The 18,563-nt window shown below is 66.3% G+C and overlaps 6 protein-coding genes across 6 annotated transcripts in view; 3 read left to right on the top strand and 3 right to left on the bottom strand.

Moving 5' to 3' along the window:
- MNEG_0247 (hypothetical protein) overlaps positions 1-823 on the top strand; it is a gene marked incomplete at both ends in the record, with an annotated part of 2,848 nt that extends 2,025 nt beyond the window's left edge. The window contains one exon of the mRNA XM_014051280.1: positions 215-823. Within this exon, the coding sequence (XP_013906734.1) occupies positions 215-823 (609 nt within the window). The remainder of the gene's footprint in view (positions 1-214) is intronic.
- Positions 824-1,565: 742 nt separating this feature from the next.
- On the bottom strand, positions 1,566-4,745 carry MNEG_0246 (hypothetical protein; the record flags this gene model as incomplete). The annotated part of the gene is made up of 6 exons (XM_014051279.1): positions 1,566-1,714; positions 1,995-2,122; positions 2,456-2,934; positions 3,403-3,874; positions 4,246-4,313; positions 4,515-4,745. The coding sequence occupies 6 exons, from the start codon at positions 4,743-4,745 to the stop codon at positions 1,566-1,568; spliced, it is 1,527 nt and encodes a 508-aa protein (XP_013906733.1).
- A 2,074-nt stretch (positions 4,746-6,819) lies between these two features.
- MNEG_0245 (hypothetical protein) lies at positions 6,820-10,864 on the top strand (the record flags this gene model as incomplete). Its single annotated transcript, XM_014051278.1, has 9 exons — positions 6,820-6,989; positions 7,395-7,574; positions 7,758-7,926; positions 8,187-8,360; positions 8,638-8,835; positions 8,870-9,394; positions 9,721-9,828; positions 10,080-10,259; positions 10,502-10,864. 9 exons carry the CDS (start codon positions 6,820-6,822, stop codon positions 10,862-10,864), a joined length of 2,067 nt encoding a protein of 688 aa, XP_013906732.1.
- Positions 10,865-12,436: 1,572 nt separating this feature from the next.
- On the bottom strand, positions 12,437-14,508 carry MNEG_0244 (hypothetical protein; the record flags this gene model as incomplete). The annotated part of the gene is made up of 5 exons (XM_014051277.1): positions 12,437-12,983; positions 13,193-13,325; positions 13,540-13,635; positions 13,869-13,954; positions 14,195-14,508. 5 exons carry the CDS (start codon positions 14,506-14,508, stop codon positions 12,437-12,439), a joined length of 1,176 nt encoding a protein of 391 aa, XP_013906731.1.
- An 801-nt stretch (positions 14,509-15,309) lies between these two features.
- MNEG_0243 (hypothetical protein) lies at positions 15,310-16,864 on the top strand (the record flags this gene model as incomplete). Its single annotated transcript, XM_014051276.1, has 3 exons — positions 15,310-15,597; positions 15,839-16,385; positions 16,626-16,864. 3 exons carry the CDS (start codon positions 15,310-15,312, stop codon positions 16,862-16,864), a joined length of 1,074 nt encoding a protein of 357 aa, XP_013906730.1.
- A 503-nt stretch (positions 16,865-17,367) lies between these two features.
- Positions 17,368-18,563, bottom strand: part of MNEG_0242 (D-lactate dehydrogenase (cytochrome)) — a gene marked incomplete at both ends in the record, with an annotated part of 4,262 nt that continues 3,066 nt past the window's right edge. The window contains 4 exons of the mRNA XM_014051275.1: positions 17,368-17,502; positions 17,776-17,838; positions 18,133-18,252; positions 18,445-18,509. Of these exons, the coding sequence (XP_013906729.1) occupies positions 17,368-17,502; positions 17,776-17,838; positions 18,133-18,252; positions 18,445-18,509 (383 nt within the window). The remainder of the gene's footprint in view (positions 17,503-17,775; positions 17,839-18,132; positions 18,253-18,444; positions 18,510-18,563) is intronic.

Here is an 18,563-nt window from a genome sequence, read left to right as displayed (position 1 = left end):
AGGCTACGCGGAGGGGCCCGCCGACAGCCTGGCCGACCGCCTGCGACGGCTGTGGCTCGAGGGCGCCGCTGGCGTCGGCAACGGCGGCCAGGCCAACAGCACGCCACAGCTGCAGGACAGTGGAGCCGGCGGTGGCGCCAGCGCCGGGTGGGGCTCACCTGCCCCCATCCCGCCGCCGCCGCCGCCGCCGCCCCGGCCGCCGTCGGCCCTGCAGCCGTCGGACGCCGACCTGTCCTGGCTGCGCCGCCTGGCGCGCCTGCGCTGCGCCAGCCTGGCAGTGCCGCTGCTGGACTTTGGCTGGCTGCCGGGGTCGCTGGAAGAGCTGGACTGCCTCAAGTTCAGCGACTCTGGTGTGACATGGGTGCGCTGCGACGCTGGCGGGGCCCCCTTGCCCGCACTTGCGCGGCTCGCGCTGCCGTCGATGGGCGACGACGAGGAGGAGGAAGAGGGCGAGCCACTGAGGTCGGCGTTGAGCGATGGTGGCGATGACGGCGATGACGTCAGCGGTGGGGATGGGCATTGTCGTGCGGACGACAGTCCTGCTGGCCGGGGGTGGGAGGACGCGGAGGACAGGACATTGGTGGCCATATCGCGCCGCTGCCCCCGGCTGGAGGACCTCAACCTGGTCTCCTGGCAGCCCAGCGCGAGCGCCGCCGCCGCCGCCGCCCTGTCGCCGAGCCTGCGGCGGCTCGCGCTCGCAGCGGCGGAGGGCGGGCCGCGGGAGCGCGTCGCGGCGGCGGTGGCGGCGGCGGCGCCTGGTGTGAGTCTCGACTTGGTGGACCCACCTGCTGTGTACCCCTGGTCAACTGTCAGGGTCCTTTGACCCTTGTCAATCTAGTCAATCACCAGGCGGCTGACATCGGCTTGCCGTGGTCGCTGATGTTGCCTGCACGTGCGCGGCGTTCACACAGGCCACTGTCCTGTTACACTTTCTTGGAAGCGCGGAGCTTGCTGACCCCGCTCCAGTAGCTGCAGCTATTGGGTTGACAGCGGGGGTAGAAAGCAGATGCGACACTGCTGTGGTGCGTGTCCGGCGCCACACCTTTCTGGCAGCCGCATGCACTAACGCCGTGGTCACCACTGCCCTGCGTCAAGTGCACGCGTGGTCGAAACGACAGGTGGGTCTTGGTGAATTCCTCGAGCAAATAGCTCGCCTGTCCCAAAAGAGTTGCCGTCACCAAACCAAACACCAGCGCCGCACTTGTGCCGCCACTCTGGCTACTGTGGAGCCAAGAGTAGTCAAAGCGCTTGCTGATTAGCCCGGCTGCAACAGGTACGCTGCGCAGTTGAGGAAAACGGTTGGCGTTTGACAGAGATCACGCGGCGGTCGGCAGCGGCGCAGGAAGGCTCAAGGGTGGTCAGGCACGCTGCCTGCACGCCAACTGGTGGCTGCACTCTGATGGCTGCCATGCATACTGCCTGGAATTCACATTGCATTGTGAGTGTATGAAACAATGGCCAAACAATCTTCTGATCGTGAATACACCGCGGACAAATGACTGGTTGGCTGCTACTGAGTGAAACACGAGTGTACGATGCACAGAAGACCTCGTCTGCTGCCTCTGCTAGCCGCCGCCGTCACCTGCGGCGATCCCCGGCTGGGGGTGCAGCCCGACCAGCGCGCGCCACGACAGCCTCAGCGTGATGCGGCCGCCGCCCTGGTGCTCCGGCGCGGGGTCCAGCGTGAGGCAGCAGTCCCACAGCTCCTCGTCACCTGGAGGCAGGAGGGGGGTGGGCTATCGCACATGTGTGGGCGCACGTGGGCCAACACAGAGCTCAACAGCAGGTTGGCCAGCAGGGCGGGCCATGCAGGGGGGGGAAACAGGGGTCGAGTCATGGCCAAGGTCAGCACTGCAGCACAAAATAGATCAGCACCACCTCGAGATGCAGAGGAGGTCTGCTACCATCAGCACAACCAAAGCATCAGTCAAACTTCAAATCAGAGTCAATGTCATAATCATGACAGCAACCGGAACGTGACCGCCGTCACCCACCAAGGCCGTCCACCAGGAAGTGCAGCAGGTGCAGCTGCCGGTGCACAGCCACCACGTCAGCACCGCCGGCGCCGTTGGCTGCAGGCAGAAGTGAGGTGCCCTCCTTTTGCCACATCTCAACGCCGGCCCTGGAGGTGGGGGGATGTCGGGGCCATGGGAAGAGTGTCGAGAGTATGAGAGCGCGAGCGCATGCATGCAAGCATGCACACGCACGCGTGCGCGCACGCATGCAGAATCGCACACATTAACTTGAAGACACAATCTCACAGCATTGTACCACCACCACAACATGTGCGTTCGCAGGGCAGGCAGCAAGTCTGCTCAGCCGCCTAAGCCGCCTTGTGATGCTGTGCGGGCCGGCTTGGCGCACCGTCGCCACCAGTCCAAGCGATTCAACCCATTCCTCAGTTTGGTCAACTCCAGACGCCTCCTGTCGACCCCCAAGCACACACTAAGCCCACCTGCCAAGCAGCAGCCTCCCCGTGTCGTCAAACAGCGCCAGGTCAGCCATCACCTCATCACCCGACACCATCGACTCGAGCAGCTCGCGCCCCGCCGCACCAGCCACAGCAGCGCGCGCCGCCCCGCCGCCGCCGTCGCCGTCGGCCGCGGACGGGTCCGAGACTTGACTCTGCTGGGCCTCGCCGTCGGGGGCGCCTCCAGCGTCCTCCCCATCTGCGCCGCCCCCAGAATCCCCGCTGTCGCTGCAATCCTCCTCCCCCGGGCCCCATTCCAGCAACTCCCCACTGCCGCCCTGCCCTGCCCCGCCATCGCCCGCCCCTCCGCCGCCCTCCTCCCCGGCCCCGCCGTAAGCCACGACGTCCACATCACCCTCCACCAACGCCTCAAACTGGACCGCCGCCACGCCCCACCGCCGGCGCCTGAGCCGCGCCGTGACGCGGCCCAGACCCTGTGAGCCGCGCAGCCGGCAGAAGTCGAGCTGGAGCAGCAGCATCGGAGGCTCCGGGGGCCGGCCGCTGCCGGGCGGCTCGGACGCGGCGCCGTTGGCGGCGGGCGGCGTTGACGGCGGCGGCGCGGCGCGCGGCAAGAGGGGGAACGCCTCGGGACAGGGCAAGCGGGCGAGAGGGGCACAATGGGGCGGGGATTGATGGCAGGGCAGCTGGCTGAATGCATTGCCACGAGAGTATTTGGCCTGTGCCATGTCAGCAGGGGCATGGGCTGAGAGTGAAGGGTCTATCAGGGCGCCACAGCACGAGAACGGAGGGGGACCCCCTTCCATGCGGCTGTGGCAAACGCCGCCGATGATTTCACTGGCGACGGGCTCGGCCTCACTCGAGTCCCAGCGGCTCACCCTCTCGCCCCTTGCTGCCCGTGCCTGTCGCGGCAGTCAACGTTGCCTCACAAGCAACTACACTGCAGCGCCGCGCCCCCCTCCTCACACCCTCACCTGCGGCAGCGCCAGCCGCCCCTGTACCGCAGGCAGCAGCTGCTCATAGTGAACGTAGGCCACCATACGCAGGTCGCGCGCGGGGGGCGCCGCCACACCCTCCTCCGCCACCGCACCCGCCGCCGCCGCGGCTGCAGGCGCAACCTGGGCGGATCGCTCCAGGGGGCCGCATTCTGGCGCCGCCACCCCTGCGGGCGTGCTGCCGTTGCTGCCCCCGGCGCCAGCCGACGCCAGCGCGGCGGCAAAGGGGGCCGCAAGCTCGAACCACGCGGGCGGCTCGCGGCCTGCGTTCGCCGGCTGCGGCCCGCCCGCCGGCGGCTGCTGTCCCTGCTGCTGCGGGCCCTCCGGCGCGTGCTGTGGCACGCCGCCCGCGCCGCCCGCGCCGCCGCCGCCGCCCTCATCTGCGTCCCAGGCGTAGAGCCCCTCCCTGTGGCTCTGCAGCAGCATCGCCCGGTCATCCGCCAGGTGCAGCCTGTCGATGGAGACGAAAGTCCAGGGTTGCAGGGGTGCACATGAAGCGTTTTGGCTATTTAATTGTGCACGCGATGCGCACTTGTGTGACGGCTGCCAGGAAAGCTTGCCGCGACTTAAAGCGGCGGAGCAACGAAAAAAAACCGGCCCCAATGTCGGGAGCCGCCTGGCAGCGTACCATTCACCGGACATGTCCAGGTGGTTTCAAGCACGGCAGCCGCCACCCTCTGCGGCGGTCCTGCCCTCGCGCCTCCTATGGCGGTGCACTGCCTGCCGCCCTGCCCCACCTCGTCGCCCCAGACAATCCGAGCCTTGCCCTGCCGCGCGCCCAGGGGGGGGCCACTCTCCCACATCGACCCCCCCCTCTCGCACCTGAACGGCGAGCTGACTATGAGGGGCAGCCACGTGCCGCCAGGGGCCATCGCCTCGACACGCACCTCCTGCAGCAGCAGATGGCGCGGCGGCGTGCGGGCGGGCGGCGGGCGGCTCGTGGTAACGTTGCTGGCAGCTAGCGGCTGCAGCAGCGCCCCTTACCACTGCTTTTCGCGTCTCGTAATTCGATCGAAGTTGGCCGCCCCAAGCTACACGGACCCAGATGTCACTGGAGCTTGCGCAGCACCAGCTGCGCGCTGCGGCCTCACCAGGCGCCCCTCCTGGCAGCCGGCGACGACGCCGGCGTCCTCCGCCAGTGCGGGCGGCAGCGGGAAGCGCACCCATGCGCTCTGCTCGTGGTGCTGCAGGCCGACGGCGCGGCACACCCACGCGCGCGCCACGGGCTCCGCCGTGCGCCCTGCCGCTGGCGCCTCAGGGGCGGCGGGGGCAGGGGCGGCGCGGAGGATGACGAGGGCGCGCCATGGGCCGAGCTGCGCCATTGCAGAGTGGAACCGTGCCTGCCATGCGCGGTGCCGCAGGGCCGGCTCTGCCATGCAGTAGTCAAACACGGCGCGCCCCGCGCCTGCGGCCGCTGCGCGGCGCGCTGCGCGCGGCGGCGGGAGCCGCGGCGGGCGGTGCATCTCCCGGGGCAGCTGGCCGAGCCACAGCGCGTCCCGCCCTGCCACATCACGCCACGCGCGGGATACGCAGCTGCAGTGGCACAGGTCGGCGCTGCAGAGGGCGGTGGTCAGGATATGTGTGTTTAGGGGGGGGGCGTAAGGGGAGGCTTATGTATTTGAGAGGTAGGGCTGCGGCCGCAAAGCTGCAGGCGCCGCCGGGCCTGTGTGCACTGGGCCAGAGGTCTTCAACTGACCCCCTGTGCTGTTCGTATAGGTGCAATTGGGCGCTTGATACCTGAAGATTTCATGCACGTACCAGTTCAGGGCCTTGAAAACGTGCTCCAGGGCGTCATCCTCGAGTCCATGCTGCGGGGGCTGATCTTGGTCGCTGCCATCGTCGTCCATGGTGTTTCTTCAACTTTCTGCGTCACAACTGACAATCTTTGTCGAGCACAAATCGTGGGGTGGGTGGGCTGCGTCCCCTTTGAGCCACCGAATGCCAGCCCGGCGCGTGTCGATGCGCTGTTGCTGGCCGAGCGGCTGCACTCGTCCTGTATCACCGTCCTGTATCACGGTATCGGCCGCTCGAAAAATTGCGGCTGCAAGGCAACCCTCCTTTGCCCTTCCCAGAGTGTGCTCTAGCATGCAAATGCCGTTGCATAGCTTTCACAGCCTCCACACCAGGTGGCCACCGCCGAGCGGGCGACTTGGCCGCTGAGGGGGTACGAGGCAGCCGGTACAGCGTGGCTGGCCAGGTGAGGCGTGTCAACTGCAAGATGCAGGACGTTTGATTTCGATCATGAGCAGCAAAAGCAGTATGTGTGCGATGCGGCAGGCTGTGCTGATACCCCGGCTCTGTCGAGCCTGCCCCTGGTGCGCAATCTGGGGGTGGGGCCTGGGATGCCTTTGAAGTCCGCCACCAGACCAATGCACTTGCGGCGAGGCAGCACGTGGTAGGTGTGCACTTCAGTATACTATACAGGGCTAGGCAAGCTGCACGTGCCGGTACATCGAACCGGAAGGGAGCGCCCTGGTAGAACTGGCAGGTGGCGCATCATGTGTGTGCACTCGTGCGTGGGTGTCGAGTGGGTGACCACACATTGAATGCCAGCTTATTGAGTGTTCAGCACTCGTCACTCTGGTAAAACCGTGTTAGCCAGCCTCGGCTCAGCGCACCGTCGCGCACCCGTTTGACATGACTGCCAGAGATCGGGCGTCCAAAGTAACGTACGATTTTTGAAGGCGACACAAACCATTGTTGTCGTGGGGAGTCTGTGAACAAAACCTGGCTGCTGGCGCATGGCAGGGCAAACCTAAGTTGGCCGTTGGGGCAGTGCACTCCCGGCCAGGGCGATTTGAGGCTCAGGTAGAGGTGAGACGTGTTCCATGACGCATAACGTTGATACTGAACGTGGGCCGCCGTGGGGCGGCCTGCAGGAAGGGGGCACTGGTTGGCAGCAAAGGCAGTGCAGTGCAGCACAGGCCGTGCAGCACTGCGCCAATGCTCTGTGAAGCAGCGGGGCATGCAGCCAAGCGATAGCATTTCTTTGGATTTGTGCCGGGTGTGTGTCGTGCATACTGAATGCAGTCGCAGCTCCCGCCAGCTTGCTGCGTGCTATGCAGCGGCGGCGGCAGCGCCCTGGTACCCGAGGAGTGGGCAGGCTGGGTTGGTGCTTGCTGCTTGCCTTAATTGCGCTCCAAGGGGGTGGATAGCGGCCCAGCAACGTGGCGGATGCCTGACTACATCTCAACTCTCGCGCCTTGTTCTGGCCGCCATCCCGCAGGACCGTCCTACTCACTCAACCACCCAGTCCACCCCGGAGGGTTGCGGCCGCAGGACTACTGATCGCTCGCACGCGCTCGACAGCAGCGGGCAGCCGGCACAGGGGCCGGGCCAGCGGGCGCCCGCGGGCGAGGCGGCCGCGGCAGCAGCCGCGGCGGAGCGTCCTGCGCCATGGGCTCGCGCGAGGTGTTCCGGGCTTTCGAGGCCCTGCTGGACAAGAGCCAAAAGAGCTTCAACAAGCTGCGGGACCTGCCCCCGTATGGCAACAGCCAGTGGGAGCGCCACTTCCAGAAGGCCTTCCATGTCTACTCGAAGCTCTGGAAGTTTCAGCAGGAGAACAGGTGGGCGCCGCCCTCTGCGCGCTCAGGGGGTGGGCAGCCGCGCACAGGGCACGGCAGGTGCCGGCGTGCGCAGGATTGCAGCAGGCATGCGGGCGTGATGTTACTGCAATCGTCCTCGATGAGGCGGTCAAGGTGTTGCTGCATTCACGAGGAAGCGGGGCCTGTGGCTGAAGACGAGAAAAGGCCGTGGCTTGGTGGAGGGTACATACATGGAGGGTACTCGTTGGCGGAGGTTGGCAGGTTGAGGACTGTTGACAGCACCAGTGGCCGCTGTGCCGGCCAGAGGCTCAAGCAGTAGCAGCTGCGGCCATGCGGGACCCAGACCATGCTGCCCACCCCGCCATGGCCCGCACGCTGCACTGCGCGCCCCAACCGCCGCTGGGGCCCCTGCTGCAACCCCGCCAGGGAGCTGCTCATGAGCCGCGGCATGGAGCGCTGGGAGATCGGCGACATCGCCTCAAAGATAGGGCAGCTCTACTACAACTACTACCTGCGCACCAGCGAGATACGCTTCCTCCACGAGTCGTACGTCTTCTACGAGGCCATACGCTCACGGTCATACTTTGCTCAGGCGAGCCGGGCAGGGTGTGGGGCGGCGCGACGGGCGGCGGGGTCGCCTTGGCAGGGCTGCAGGATTTTGTTCGTGCAAACCCCTGAGACGATTGTGCGCTCATTACATTTAGCCCAAAACATGCTCTCTGCTGCCATCTGACAAATCTTCTTGCCTTGTGGTCCCCCCTTACACCTGCAGTCGGCCACCGACGCCAGCCTAGCGATCAAGCAGCTGCGATACTTTGCGCGCTTCATCATCATCTGCCTGCTGCTCAGCAGGCGCGAGGAGGTTTGGCAGTTGCTGCAGGAGTTCCAGGCCCTCATATCATCCTACATACTCAAGTACTCACCACCGGACGCGAACGAGTGGCGTGGGGTCATACAGGTGCGGTCAGCGCGGGAGCCAGCGTCCCGTCCTTTCTCACCCCTTGCCTCCTCGTCAATCACCCATGCCCGGCACCCTGCTGCAGCCTGCTGCCAACCCTCAGCAGCATTGGATGTACCCTTGCTGAGTGCTGCCCTGCTTGACGCACAAAAACACACACACACACACACACACACACACACACACACACACACACACAGACACATACATGACCTCTCTCCCCCTCTAAATCCCCATCGATGATGACCTTCCTTTCCCAGGAGGTCACCACCTTCCTCAACGCTGACGTGGCCATGCCCATGCCGCGCTCGCCCGGCGCGGCGCTGCCATTCCGCGTGAGCCTGCGCTGCGGCCTCAGCGCGCCCGAGGTGAAGCTGGCGCCACACCGGCCGATGCTGCTGCACGCAGTTCTGGCCAGCTACTACCCGCGGCAGGTGCGGGCGCGGCCGCGCTGTTGCGCAGGCTGCGGACAGCACTTCATGTTTCGACAAATCTTGAAAGTTTCATTTGTACACGAAGTGCACATAGCCGCTCTGCATGCCTCTTGTCTCTCTTGTCTTGAGGCGCCAGAACAGGGACGCTCTGTCTTGCACAGCTTTTGGGAGTAAGCCACGGCGTGTGACGCGATAAGCCAAGAAGTGTGACACTGCCACTCACTGGTCCTGGGAGCCGACATGAAGAATACCAACCCCTGGCTGCACCGCCTGGCAGGTCAAGATTGCGGAGCTGCCGCTGGACAGCTTCCGCATGCTGCAGGCACTGGAGTGGGAGGACGCCTACAGCGGCAGCGCGCCCCCACCGGGGGAGCACCCCATGCCAATCGCCGGCGGCGGCGGCGCAGCAGGCCGGGAAAAGGCCGCGACGGCGTCGGTCGCGGCGGCCGCAGTGGTCGCGGCGGCCAAGGGCTCAGTTAGCAAGGAAGTCAACGCGGCGGCTGGCGGAGAGCAGCGGCGGCGGCGGCGGCGGCGGCGGCGGCGGCGGGGAGGGCGGCGGCGGCGGCGGCGGCAGTGGCGGCGATGCGAGCTCCTCCGGGCCGGCCAGCCTGGTGGGCGCGAGCGGCGGCAGCACGGGCGGCGGTGGCAGCGCGGCCGCGGGCGTTGGCCCGGGCGGGGCGCCCTCTCTGTACGAGAACCCTTCAAAGCACCTGGTGTACCGCCCCTCCGTGCTGCATCTGCTGTCCATACTGACGACCACCATGGAGGTGCTGCCGCGCGACGGCGTGCTGCTGCTGCACCTCTCAGCCTCCAGCGGCCGCGGGGAGCTCAAGGGCGGCGGCGCCTTTGCCAGCACCAGCAACTTGGTGGCGGCGGACGGGGCGGCGGCAGCGGCGGCGGGGGCGGCTGCCGACCCGGAGGGCGCGTCGCAGCCGGACAGCATGAGTGACGTCAGCGGGCTGAGCATAGGGGCGCTGACCGTGTCTAATGCCGGAACGGAGGCGGGGCTCAACCTTGGACCGTCTAAGGCGCTGGTGAGGCTGCCGGTGGGGGCAGTCAGGCAGCAGGGTTTTCGATCAAGCATGTTGCTGCGTGTGCAGGGCGGCGCCAGGGCATCGTGTCGGCAGCAGTCTGCGGCGGTTGAAATGGGTTATGCTGGCTCCTGCTTGGAGGCTCGTGGTGACTCGTGCATTCGGCACGAGGTCGTCCCTCGCCGACTCCGCTCTGCAGACGCCCTGTCCTTGCAGCCTCGGCACTGCCGCCGCGGTGCAAGCGCAGCGCCGGGGGCGCCCACAATTGTTTACACCACAGTACCCTCTGGCTCACAACACACCCCTTGTCCCCCTTGGCGTGAGAGCAGGACTCTGCTGACGCCTACCTGAGCCCGGAGGACCTGGCCCACCTGACGCGCCGCACCCTGTTCCTGGTGGTGGACGGTGACAACGCCCGCAGCTTCACACGGCTGCAGGTGCGCAGCTGTGACCTGCGCTGTGTGTACTTTTGTGAATTATCTTTTTTGTCTGCTCGCCTTTGGTTTTGAGAGAGAGAGAGAGAGAGAGAGAGAGAGAGAGAGAGAGAGAGAGAGAGAGAGAGTGTGCGCGCGCCCGCACGTGTTTGTCTGCTTGGGTGCAGAATTGACTCTCAGCCGCCTCCAGCACAACCTCGTCCCCCTCCTCGCCCTGCACCCGTGCTCTCCTGTCTCGCCCGCAACCCCCAAAGGGCCTGGAGGTCTCTCGCGCTGTCTTCTGCCTCATGAGCCCCTCAGCGCGCCCCCCCGAGCTGGGTGATGTCACCAAGACCGGCGGCCTGCTGACGCTGTTCCTGTCGGGGCCCCTCTCCGCATTCTGCCTGGCGGCCGGCAACACAGACCCCTCAGTGCAGCAGCTGGTGGACCTGCAGGTGGGGGCCAGGGCCGAGGGGAGCCTGGCTGTCACGCCCTCACGCCCAGTACGCTAAGGGTTTAAACAACACGTCAGAGCTGGGTGCGATGACACAAATTTGCACTATCCACGTCGCTTTGCACGCGCCAGGTGTCACAGACGCACCTGGTCCAACGCCTATGGCTCCAAGCCTCGCTTATATGCCCCCATCAACGCCCCTCCCTGCGCACCCCCCCCCAAACATGTACCCCCACCCCCCAGGCAACCATGGGCCAGATCCTGGCGCAGTGGGGGGCGCTGCTGCTGCGCGCCTTCCAGGCCCCCGCCGGCCCCTCCGCGCGCTCCCCCTGGGCCCCTCTCTTCCGCGACGCCCTGCTGCGCCGCCAGATCCTGCGCTTCGTGCTCTGCCGCGCCACGCTCGGCCTGCACACAACCGTCGGCGCCAGCGCCGCCAACCTGCCGCGCTGCTTCCCGGACATGCCGAAGGAGGTGGCGCCGGACTCGCCCGAAATTGCGGAGGGCGTGGCGAAGCTGGCCGCGTGCCTCGGGCGCGCGCGCGTGTTTGGGAAGAAGGCGCTCGCGGTCGGCGGCGGCGGCAGCCCCATGTCTGTCGGGACGCAGTAGCGGGCTGTGGGGTGCTGGGTGGGGCAGGTGCGGGGCCATGGCTTGAGCAGCTGCCCGCCAGGGCGCGGCTTCGACGCCCCAGCGGCTACCCTGCGCTAGTGATTTCAGTGTGAGGTGTGCGCTGCCCGCGAAGACCTGCGGCTGGCAGCCGCTGAGCAACCTTCTGGCGATCCTGCGCCTCGCACTCAACCCTGTGATCAGCACCCAATGCGAAGCACACCTCCGCTTTGCTGCGGTCTCAAGCGCCACCCTCTCCACTACTGGGGATGTCGGCAGCTAGGACTGGGCGCCGGGGACACCCCCCCCCCTAACCCCGCCAAATCCATGTAATGCAGCTTTGAGAGTCAAAAACTGCAATGCCCCCTTGGCGCCGCGCAGCACCCCCAAGTCTGCACGCCGCATCCCACCCACTTTTCATTTCGGGCCCAGTGTTTGATCTTAGACAGCGGCATCACGGGGTGTTCCCCGCACTACACACTTGCGGCAACGACCGGGCGGGGCAATTTCTTGGGGGCCTGGGGGCACTGCATGCAGCAGCGTATTTGTTCCGCTCAGCACGGCAAGCAGCACAAGTGCTGTCCACTTGATTACGACACTTGTAATCTTGCAGTTCGGCCCTGATTACAAACGCCTAGGGCGGGCCTTGAGAGGCAACGTCTTAGGGTTTAAGGTCTGCTGGGAGGTGATGTCATCTTACACAACGCCATACGCAAAATGTCTAACGCGAGGGCATCATGTGCGCAGCGTGCTTGATGTGTAGGGGATATGGGGCGCTAACAATTAGTACAAGGCGGATGGATACATTAGCTCAAGGCAATGCAGAACAAAGTCACCCAAAAGGTTGCAGGTTGGCAGCCAGCAGAGTGTGCCGTTGTAATCGCATGCAGCACGTGTGTCGGTCACACAAGCTTTTCTCACCCGCCCTTTGCCACCTGACTGCTGCGCAGCGTCGCCGAATACGCCTCCACAGCCGATCTCACACCAGGTCTCGGGGAACTCAGATGCCGCACTCCAGTCGCCGCGCTGTCATCTGCGTATGCCCCCCTACACATACATACACGCACCCTCCCTCCCCCCACACTCACTCCTGCTGCACAGCCTGTATGTGCAAATGCAACAAAAACACCACCACCAGCGACGGCCGCTGCGGCGGTGCACCCGCATGCCAAGGCACCAAGACAAAACCGACACGGGCGTCCACGGCAGCACACCATGGGGCCGATGGATGTGTGGATTGTGAGCCAAGTTGGTGATTACTCTCAACTACAAAAGGGTGTGTCTGATGCAACCAGGTGCATAGTGCTCTGCACCAAAAATGTAGCACAACTTGTGACAAGAGTGTGTGTCGCGCGCAGCGACAATGTGGCGTGGCGCCGACCCGCCCTGCCACATGCATTCGCGACCGCCAGGTGCGCAACGCGCACGTCCCGCTGTTTGAGCTTCTGATGCAGCAGCGCTTCTGCAGCGCTCCTCCTGAGCGATTTCGCGCCAGGACAATGCGCCAACTCGGCAAAAATGTGAGCACGCCCCGCGCCCAGCTGCATTCAAAGATGCAAATTGCCGCGGGCCGCCTCAGGACGCGCGCGCCAGCAGCGCTTCCAACGACATCATGCGAAGCCAGGCCGACGGCCGCGCCTCCCCCTGCAGGAGCCACGCAGTGTAGGCCAGCCGCAGCAGCACCGCGCTCGACACGACCGCACCCGCCACGTCGCGCACCGACAGGCCGCCCCCCAGCAGGCCCAGCGCCAGCTGCAGCCCGTTGACGGCCGCCTGCGCCCCGCACAGCAGGCCGGCCCGGGCCCCAAAGTCGACCACCGCGGCGTCGCCCGCCTCGCCGCGCCCCACCTCTCGCGCGAAGCGCGCCGCGGCGAGGCCGAGCGTCAGCAGCAGTGCCACGCTCGCGGCCGCCGCGGTGGCGCGGCCGACGGCGATGCCAAAGGAGGGTGCAGCGGAGGCCTTGGCGGCGAGGGCGCCACCGACAGAGGCGGCGCTCATGCAGGGCCAGGCCAGCGCGGCGGCGAGCTTGAAGGCTAGGGCGCTGCTGCTGCTGCTGCCGCCGCCGCCGCCGCCGCCGCTGCTGCTGCTGCTGCTGCCGCCGTAGTCCGTGTGTTCTTCACTGCTGTGCAAAGGCAAGGGTTGGGGCGTGAGTCTGTTGGCTCCCTGACACCTGATCAGTGCCATGGCAGCACATGCTATGCCGCGTGTGCCACCGGCCGCATCGCTATCAAAACCCACACCAGTGTCAGGTGAAGCCCCCACCCCCGCGGTGACATCCTCAATTCCAGTGAGGCCTGCAGCATCACCATTGCTACGCCCTGCTCGGCCCACCTGCGATCCTCCCCGCTAGCATCCGCCCGCTGCACCAGCGACTGCAGCCCGGAGCCGACCGGCAGTGTGATCAGCAAGCACAGCGCAAACAGCAGCGCCTGAGACAGCCCGCAGGCCGCCATCCAGGGAGCGGCTGCGCACGCACACGCGTGGTGCAAGAGCGAGGTGGAGGAGTTTTGCGGGCCCGTTGGTGCTGGCGGGATTTCTGGTGATGCTCCAGGCGGAGGAAAGGGTCCCCAAGTCATGCAGACAAACCCACGCATCGTCCAGCGGCCTGTTCAACAGCTGTGATGCTCTGCGATTGGGCCTTCATGCGAAACGGGGCCTCAGTGTCGTGTCCTGCTCACCCTGTGACAGGGCCGCCGACACGCTTGTCCCCGCCACCGCAGTCCCCAGCATCAGCCGCATCAGGGCCTGCAGCGCCCACGCTGGGATCCACAAGCCTAGTATGGCGTTGATGTGTGGATGTGGGTGTGGGGGTACATGGGGGGTGAGTGTGTATGTGTGTGAGGAATTGTAAGGTAGGCAGTGGAAAACCCTGATTGAAAATTCTGTAGCACCGCCAAGGGCATGGTCCAAGCTGCCGCACGCCGCACGTCAACCGGCGAGGCCTACGCCTAGCTGTGCGTCCCAGGTCGAACTCGTGGCCGCGGCGTGCGCGGCAAAGTCGACCCACCGGGCCTCGACCAGGTGGCTGAGTCGGCAGTGCCGGCCTGCAGGCCCTTGACCAGGCTGACCGCCACATCCTCGTGGCCCACTCCCCTGGTTTGAAGGGGGGGGGGTGGGGGTTCCGCACCACGGGGAGGCCAGGTGTGTCGAGGCGCGTACAGGGGTGGCCGGCAAGGGGGGGGATGCGGGGAGGCAGGCGTGCGCGCGCGTCGTAGATGGCTGCGCTTGCAGCTGGGCCCAAGCGTGCCGCGGCCCTGCTAGCGGCCCGGACCCTCGCGCCAGGCCCCCGCTGCGCTCTGCAGCACGCCGGGCGTGCTGCTTGGCCGCGCCCACCTGACGGTGATCACGGGGAATAGCAGCCGCGCGACGCCGCACATGCCGCCCATGCACGCGTCTGCCAGGTGTGCCAGGCCGCTGGTGAGGCCCCAGGTCAGAGTCCACACGCAGAGGGGCGCCAGCGCAGCCACGACCCAGGGAGACACCGTGCCGCCGTCCTGCGGGGCAGCTGCCGAGGGCAGCCCCGGGTAGCCCGAGCCCGCAGCCCGTACGGGCGGGGGGCCCCGGCCGGGGTTGCCCCTCGGGCCGTACGTGCGGCCGCCGCCCCAGCTGCCACCGCCGGCGCCGCTGGCAAGGCGGCGGGCAAGCATTGAGCCGAGAGGCGAGCCTGCGCCGGCGGCTTCGGGGCCGCTCCTTGAGAAGCTGGGCAGCGCCTGGAGGAAGCCGGTTAAGCCGCCACCGCTGCTGCTGCTGCTGCTGCTGCTGCTGCCGCCGGTGGCGCTGTCGTCGCTGCCGCCTCCACTTACGCCAGGGGACGAGGTCCCGTAGCTGCTGTAGGGCTGCTGCTGCTGAGGGCTCACCCTGCCACTGCGGCTACCATACCAGCCGCCGTCGCTACTGCTGGCGCTTTGCGGAGGGTGTTCTTCGCCGTCGCCGGTGCCGTGACTGCCTCCGCTGTCGCCTTCGGTTCGGTCGCGGTCCCAAAAGCCCCCGCTGCTGCTGCTGCTGCTGCTCCTGCTGCTGCCGCTTTCCCCTTGCCATGATCGCCGAAGCGTCCGAGCGCCGGTCACGCTGCGCCGGAAGGGATGGCCGCGCACGGCGGGAGGCCAAGCACAGCGGGGGCGCTGCAGCGGCGCCGCTTGTGCCTGGCACCGCCGCTGCGCTAGTCCTCTGACGTCTGTTTCAAGCATAGAAGCTGGACTTGTGAACCGAGAGCTGCCAGCTGCAGCACAGTCGGTCAGAGATCGGTTGGTCCAGGAAGTGAGTACAGCAGCAAAATGTTGTGGTGCATACGTATATATGTTGTCTCACCCTGCCTGAAGACGTCAGTTAGCATGCTTCCGTCACGAATGCTGTACGGTACACAGCAGCATACCAGATCGCGCTCGCACACCCGACACACCGCCGGGCCCCGTCACAAACCGTGTGGCTGCTGTAGTATGCATTTTGACATGAGCTTGAAGGTCAATGGGCTAACATTCGCGGCCACAGGCGTGGTGCCGGCCTCTGCAACACTCGCACGGGCACGACATGGCCGCCGGTTGCGCTGCAACCCCACCGCCGCCGCAACATCCCATACCTTCGGCCCCGAGCAGCCGCTGCGCGAGTGGCTGGCACGTGAGGGCGGCTTCCTGCACCCGGGGCTCCGCCTGGTCGACAGGGCGCCGTGCGGCTGCCGCGGCGTGGTGGCTGCTGAGACCATCCCCCTCGAGGAGCTGGCGGGCCACGGTCCTCTGGTGGTGGGTTGATGCCGGGCTGGAAGGCACGGTAACCTGGATCAATATCGCGCAAAATCCAGGGTCACGGTGATTCCTGGGTTACTGGTGACCAACATCACCTTCAAAACCCATAATACACGCTGCGATGAGCCGAGCTGTCAGGCCGCCACTCCACACCTCGCCAGGACACGTGCCACCCGCCACCCTCCCGCACCTTCAGTGCCTTGCATCTGCCGCCCTTGGCTGTCCCCAATCCTTCCAGGTGGTCCCTAAGGACCTGCACCTCGAGAACACCGCCGCCCTCAAACTCCTGGAGAGCTGGATGGGGCCCGCTGCGGCAGCTGACGCGGCAGCCGGCATGAGCAGCGCGGCGCTCGTCGCAGTTGCCCTGGCGTACGAGAAGGCGCTCGGGGCCGCCTCCCGCTGGGCCCCCTACATAGCCTCACTCCCAGAGGAGCCGCCTGCGCCCTGGCTGCTGCCGCGGGAGGCGCTCGCAGCGGCGGCGGCAGCGGCGATCGCGGGGCGCGGTGGTGGGGGCGGCGAGGGCGGCTGTACTGAATCAGAGTGGGTGGCGGCAGCCAAGGCGCGGCGATCAGAGGTAGAGGAGGAGGTGACACGCGCGTGCCTCGCGCTCGCTGATGCAGCTGCTGCAGCGGACGCGGCGCGCCACCTGGGCAGCCGCACAGCCGGCAGCACATCCGGCTCGGGCGGCGACACCTGCGGGTCGTGGCTGACCCCGCCCCTGCTCACCTGGGCGTTGGCACATGTCCAGTCGCGGTCGCTGGGCACTGCGGGAAGCAGCGGCCTGGGTGAGTGCGCGTGGTCGCACTCAGGGCTCAGGGGCTCGCGGCTGCAATGACTCACGCCTCGCGCGGCATGCTGCGCGCGTGCGTACAGCAGGGTCCCCTGCATTGTTTCGCTTCGATGGGACCGCCTTGCGTGGACCCTCGGCACCGCGCCTTGATCGTTGCCTGCGTAACCCTGGCTTTCAAGCCTCGGGCATCCTCTCACGTGCACCCCTGCCCCCACCCCCCCTGACCCCCGCGCAGTCCCTGTGGTGGACCTCCTGAACCACTGCGCGTCGGCGCGGCCCCCCATGCTGCAGCTGGACGACAGCGACAGGCTGGTGGTGACGGCCCTGCCCACCAGGGGCGGCGAGGCGGCGCCGCTGGCCGCGGGGGAGGAGCTGCTCATCAGCTACGGGGCCAGGGCCCCCCTGGAGGGCTGGCTCAAGTTCGGGTTTGTGGCGGATGAGTGGTGGGAGGGGGCCAGGGACGAGGAGGTGTAACAGTGTGATGCAGGAGACGTCTCCCTGGAGGTTGGCGGGGGAACCTTGCCTTTGGCAGTTGAAATCTTGCTGTGAGAGAATATCCGCAGCGTCAAACAAGCGCCGTCACTGCTGCAAGCAGTCTGTGACGAGCAAGTGTTTGCTGCCAGTGCAGAGCATTGTGATGCATCCAAGGCTTCGGTTTGCATCATTGTTGAGGGAGCTGGCGACAGCAGTGCAAGGCATGCGCAAGCATGGCAAGGTGCTGGAGACGTTGTTGACGAGTGACGTGTGAGAGCGCCGGTCAAGGGACGCTCGTGGCCTGTGACAGCAGTTGTGTGCATGGTCAAGCATGACCCCCTCATAGCCACGGGGGTGGTGCAATTCTTGTGTAGCAAACTTGCGGAGCGACGCGGCAACAGCATAGAACAGATCTCAAGCATCCCGATTCAACAGAACCTGAACCCTCATACTGCTGTCAAACAACTCATCGGGCAGCCCGCCAAGCGCATGGGCACGAGCGCTCAGGCCTCCCCTGCCCGCCGCCGCAGCACGTGGTCGTCCCCCTGCCACAGGGCCGCGTCCCCCGCATCACTGCCCAGCTTCCCCGGGTTGAGGATGCCGTTGGGGTCCAGCGCCGCCTTGATGGCCGCCATCATCTGGGGGGGCGGGGCCGGGGGTTCAGCGGCGGAGGTGACAGGGTGGGGCCGGGCACGGCTTTGCTGGAGATGCGTGCTTGTAGGCAGGCGTGCCGGGGTGTAAGAGACTTTATGCCTGTCAGTGGCAGTTGCAGTTCAGGGGCTGGGCGCTCGGAGCAAAAGGATGATCCAGTGAGCAGCACCGCCAGGTGACGAGTGCTCCCCAGCGCATGGGCGCACGCGTGAGCTGCCAGACCCCTCGACCCCGTGCCTGCCCACCGCCGTGTGTCTCACCTGCAGGGGTGCCTCCCCGTGCTCTTCCCTCAGGTACTTAAGCTTCCCATAGCCAATGCCGTGCTGGGGAGGGGGCAAAGGGGGTATGGGGAGGGGTAGGCTGCCCTCAGGCGCCAGCGGAGCTCAAATGCGCTAGCAGTGTGCGTGTGTAGAGGGTATTGGTCAGATTTACTAACAGCGCTGGTGGGCTGCAATAAGGAAGGCGACGTCCAGGAGGGCAACGGCGGTGGACAGCCACCAGAGCCAACAAAGAGGCTGGGTTCAAGCCACAGGCTCTATCCCCGGCCCGCCTGTGCCCCAATTCTCAAGCAGCGCGGCCGAAACACCCTTCCCCCTGTGTCCCTTCCCCGTGCTCACCTCCCCGGTGCAGGTGCCCCCCGCGTCCCATGCGACCTGCACCATGCGGCGAACCGCGTCCTCTGCCTTGGCCACCTCCGAGGGGTCATCAGGGTCTATCAGCAGGATGAAGTGGAAGTTCTGGGGGCAGAGGGTGGGGGGAGGGGGGAGACAGGGGTCAAGGACGCATGCATTCGTTGCGTGGATCCCAAGATAATGTGAAGAATACGTTGAATTTGAGTCTAATAAAATTGCTGGAGCGCGAACCAAGGAGTAGCCGTCACTATCCGTGCGTTCAATTCCCCGCCATCGAGTCTGGGCCTGCCGGCTCACCCCGTCCCCCACGTGTCCCACGAGTGTTGACTGCAGCCCCGCCTCCTCTATGACTTTCCGGCTGGCTGAGATGGCCACAGGCAGCTGGCTCATGGGCACGCACGAGTCTAGGGTATTTT

Source organism: Monoraphidium neglectum, assembly GCF_000611645.1.
Source record: "Monoraphidium neglectum strain SAG 48.87 unplaced genomic scaffold scaffold00017, whole genome shotgun sequence".
Lineage (NCBI taxonomy): Eukaryota > Viridiplantae > Chlorophyta > Chlorophyceae > Sphaeropleales > Selenastraceae > Monoraphidium > Monoraphidium neglectum.
The sequence above is the reverse complement of the archived record's forward strand: the minus strand, read 5'-3'. Positions and strand labels throughout refer to the sequence as shown.